This window comes from Solanum dulcamara, chromosome 8 (assembly GCF_947179165.1).
Source record: "Solanum dulcamara chromosome 8, daSolDulc1.2, whole genome shotgun sequence".
In the NCBI taxonomy this organism is placed as follows: domain Eukaryota; kingdom Viridiplantae; phylum Streptophyta; class Magnoliopsida; order Solanales; family Solanaceae; genus Solanum; species Solanum dulcamara.
This window is the reverse complement of record NC_077244.1, coordinates 35341738-35346127: the sequence shown is the minus strand read 5'-3', so window position 1 is coordinate 35346127 and position 4390 is coordinate 35341738. Positions and strand designations below refer to the sequence as shown.

The following is a 4390-nucleotide window of genomic DNA, read 5'->3' as shown; positions in this document are numbered from 1 at the left end:
TAAACTAAGCTTGGGTAGCCCCTTTGGGCAAGAAATTACCTCAAACGATGATCTTCACACTTCCCCAAACCTACCAACACCTAGCCATGATTCTCACAAACCCAATGCACTTGGAATCGCTTAAAATGGAGCTCCCTAGCTCCCAAAATCGAAGAAATGAAAATGGGGTTCGAGCTATCCCCCGTCAGTGGTCTTAATTAAAAGACCAGTGAATTGCTATGCATGAATGCGGAGAAAGAAGTCCACGAACGAGGAGGAACTACCGTGAATGCGGAGGTGAAGCCTACACTGCTCCGCGAATGTGGCATAGGCCTCGCAAATGCGGAGACCAATCTGCTAGGCCTTCACAAATGCAGCCATTTACCCGCGAACGCGGAGACCAAGAACCAGGGCTTTCGGGGACGCATCTCGAGTGGCGCGAATGCAAAGACCAAAAATTGGTCTGCACCAACTGATGCACATCAGCTGGTTTTGGAAATTTTTTCAACTCCGGTGGGGTGCTCGGAATTTGTTTGGAATTCCGTGTACACAAATAGGCTATGCTACCCTACCAAATTCAATGTTTCAGACTAAATGTCGCAGTGAAAATTTGCATCTGAGGTCTTCTGGACAAAATATGGGTCCCACACCCAAGCATAATTTTTGCCAATTTACAAAAAGGCTCAAAATAAGACCAAAAGTCTCGAAACACGAACGAAAGGTCGTTCTAGACCAAACTCGACAGTCCGGAGCTAACCGCGCTGATGGAATGTCAATCCAAGCACGTCTTTCAAGAATATTGACCAAAGTCAACCTTAGGCCAAATTTCAAGGACTAAAGTGCCAAATGGCCCCAAACTTATATTGATTGTCTCGATGCTTGTGCCGACCATGTTACTAGCCTAATTTGGCCATTCCTAAGCTGATGGGACTGTCAAAATTCCGTTCTAAGGTCGTTTTCTAGAGGTTTGACCCAAGTCAATCATTCAGATTCTAAGAGCTCCAAAATAAGGAATCGAGCATAAAACTTAAACGAACGACCAGGCGATCGAACTGCCAACGCCAACAAGTCATATATGGCTTAGGGTCGCTACAGAAAAGCTCTAAACGCTAAAAAGATCATAAAAGGATGAAAATGACTAGGAGGATCATTACATGATCAAACAACACTATAAAATAAAATGACATAAGAATAAAGTCACCCATCTTACACATTTTTAAAGCAAAAGAAACATCAAATCCATAAAAACAAGTTTCTTCTCACTATATTAAGGGAAAATCACGCGGTATGGCAAATCGTACTACTATATTACACATTTAGGGTATAGTTTAAAATAATTATGGCTCGCAGCAAGCATATTTACGCGGTATGACAAATTTTGCTGCCAGATAGACAATATATATGTATATCAGCTATCATTATACAATTTTTCTGACAAATATACATATATAATTCGACAGATATACATATACAATTTTCCTCTCTCAATCTCGCTCTCCTCTCTCCTCCTCTCTCTCAATCTCGCTTGCCATATATACAAATACATATGTATACCAGTTACATATATATAATTTTTTGACAAATATACATATACAATTCGATAGATATACATATACAATTCACCTCTCGCTCGCCTCTCTCTTCCCTCTCTCGATCTCGCTCACCTCTCTCCTCCTCTCTCGATCTCGCTCACCTCTCTCCTCCTCTCTCTCAATCTCGCTTGCTAGATATACAAATGCATATGTATACTAGTGTTTTTATATTTTGGTATATAAATAATTCGTGGATATAGCGTTTGTATAATTCGCTACAACATTTGTATAATGACAAAATTTATGTTTGCCATTATAAGTAATTAACTATACTCATATGAAGTAATTATGCTTAAAAGATTTATCATATCTAAAAATATCACTATATAATATTGATGTTCGTTAAATGACCAACAAAAATACAATATGAATATTGGCAACGTAAAGACAAATCTATTACTGGAACAAAAATGCTCAAATTATACCTCCAAATTTCAAGAAAATTAAGTAAAATTCCACATCTCCTAAGCCTTGAAGGCTTGGACGCTACAATTACTTTTTCATTACATTCATGGCAAGTATGTTCCATCCCAAGACACTCCAAAAAAAAATTATATATATTGGTTATTTTGTTTTCTCTATCTCTAGCACTCAGGTGTTTGAGTACGATCTCTTTGGGGGTCACGGCAATAATCATACACTTTATAGTTTCTTTGCACCCATTCCATGACATCACTTTGCTGGCGGCTCAGCCCGCCAGCCCTCGATGGAGAGCCAGAAGGCGGGCGGCATGAAGGATTATCGTTGGTGGTGCAACCACCTATCTTGAAATTACTGTATCTTCCGACAAAAGGTTGGTACCTATTAGAGGTACATTTAAGTAATTTACTGTGCACCTTCTTATTAGTTTATTAACTTTTAGATGAGATAATTATACAATTCAACTGTACCTATAATCTGCTTTGATCCTTCCATCCTCGGTAGCCCATGATGAAGCATCCCAAATCGAACCATACACATACATTGGCCTTTGTGGAAATGTTGCATCACTTTTCTTAGGGTACCTTCTGATTGGAACATCGTCAACAAAAAATCTACACATCACAATCAAAGAGACAATGTGATAGACACGTTAGAAAAAGAAATAAAAACAACGAAAAAAGATTGTTTTCAATTATGTGTGGGGTCTTAGCTTAGTGCTTGCAGTAATGTGATAGACAATAAAAATTCACTTTTTTGTTTAGGAGAAAGTAACATAATTACCTTATGTTACCTAAGAGGAACTAAAAGAGCAGTAGGCTCTATTTTTTAAAATAATTTTTTCTTAATGATTTTGTAACGTAATTAGGTAGTCGAAAAATTATTATATTTCATTATTGATAAATTATCATGACGGTGAAAAACCTTTTGACGATGAAAAACTTTTTGTAGTACGTATAATGGTTTAGGACATACGTTATATAAGAAGACTTTTTGTAGTACGTACAATGTTCGTGTCACTTGATTAAGTCTAAATTAGTGAATTCAATTGAAGTCGCTCTAAATTGTGCATGAATTAGAGAGTAAAAAGAAATTTAAGAAGATTGAAAAACAAACGTACATAATTTGTTTGGGGTCCCAAAGGATAGCATAATTGTGAAAACCTTTAGTTGGGTCAAACCAAAGGTGAAACTTCATTTCTCTGCCAATAATATGACCATCTCCACTTCCTTTCATGTATACATTTGTTTGCAACACATATGGCTTACCTGGCGTCGTTCCAAGGAACTCAATATCAATTTCATCATGATGCCCTGGATAGTCTTCACTATTCGAAAGCTATATATCACAATAATAATTAAAAAAAATCAATTATTAGAAATGTCATGAGAATTTCAGCAGTTGTTTTTTTTTCCTGTTTATATGGTGTTACGAATTCTCACGTAGAAAGAAGTAATAATTCCAGCAGTGTAACCAGGTTGTAGCTTGACGGATGTGCCAAAATAACCAGATCGATAATCTCGTAGAGATTTAAAGCCACTGCCTGAGTTATGATCAAGCCAAATTGTTAAGGTATCTTGGTTGAGTGACTGATGTTGAGGACCCCATAAGTTTCTAAAACCTTGGCTAAATTGTAAGGATTCAACTCTAGAACTAGGATAGTAGCCAGGAGAAGGTGGACCCTCACAATTGATTGAAGCTAGTAAGGAAAGAACAAGGAGAGAAACAAGGAAAACCATGATTAACAAGTAAAAGACTCTTGAATGAGTGCTTCAATAATTATATGGCATTGCTTGAGAATGATGATGAATGCTTTTGGTTTAAAATGATAATAAGTAGACAAGGGTATATATAAGGAGATTTGAGTGGTCCCACAAAAGAAGTGATGAGTAAGTATACGTAGAGACAAAGAAGCAATTTGCTCATTAGCATCTTTTTTATTTTTATTCAAGATCTAGAAAAAGTTTGTCTGTTGGGAATTTTCATTATGTTTTCTCCGGTACAAACACCGCCAATGGATATGGTGGGATAGATTTCTTCACTATGTAATTGTCTGGTATTCAAGCTGTGAGAATGAAAATATTCCTATAGAAACCTTAAATGGGCCAAATGCAACATGAGGTCGGATGGATTAGATCATTCATTTTAAATTAAATGTCTCGAATGATAATATTCTTCGTTTAGATTCCAAATTTGTTAAACAAATAAAAACAGTGTAACAAAAAATTTAAAAAAACCAAACCAATAGTATGGATTTTCAAAAAAGATATGAGCCCGTTTGGATGGGTTTTAAGTTGGTCAAAACCAACGTAAAACCCTTTTTAGCTTTTGGACGTGTTTGTCTAATGCTAACTTTAAGTCATAAAGTTCTTAAAGTCAGTCAAAAATGAAAAGTTAGG

General features: G+C 36.4%; 1 protein-coding gene across 1 annotated transcript; it reads right to left on the bottom strand.

Annotated features, from left to right (window-relative positions):
- Nucleotides 1-1925: 1925 nt before the first annotated feature.
- LOC129900125 (probable xyloglucan endotransglucosylase/hydrolase protein 32) lies at nucleotides 1926-3796 on the bottom strand. The gene is made up of 4 exons (XM_055975077.1): nucleotides 3434-3796; nucleotides 3112-3329; nucleotides 2462-2605; nucleotides 1926-2372 (listed from the first exon to the last, which is right to left on the bottom strand). The coding sequence occupies exons 1-4, from the start codon at nucleotides 3728-3730 to the stop codon at nucleotides 2156-2158; spliced, it is 876 nt and encodes a 291-aa protein (XP_055831052.1). The 5' UTR covers nucleotides 3731-3796; the 3' UTR covers nucleotides 1926-2155.
- Nucleotides 3797-4390: the final 594 nt, after the last annotated feature.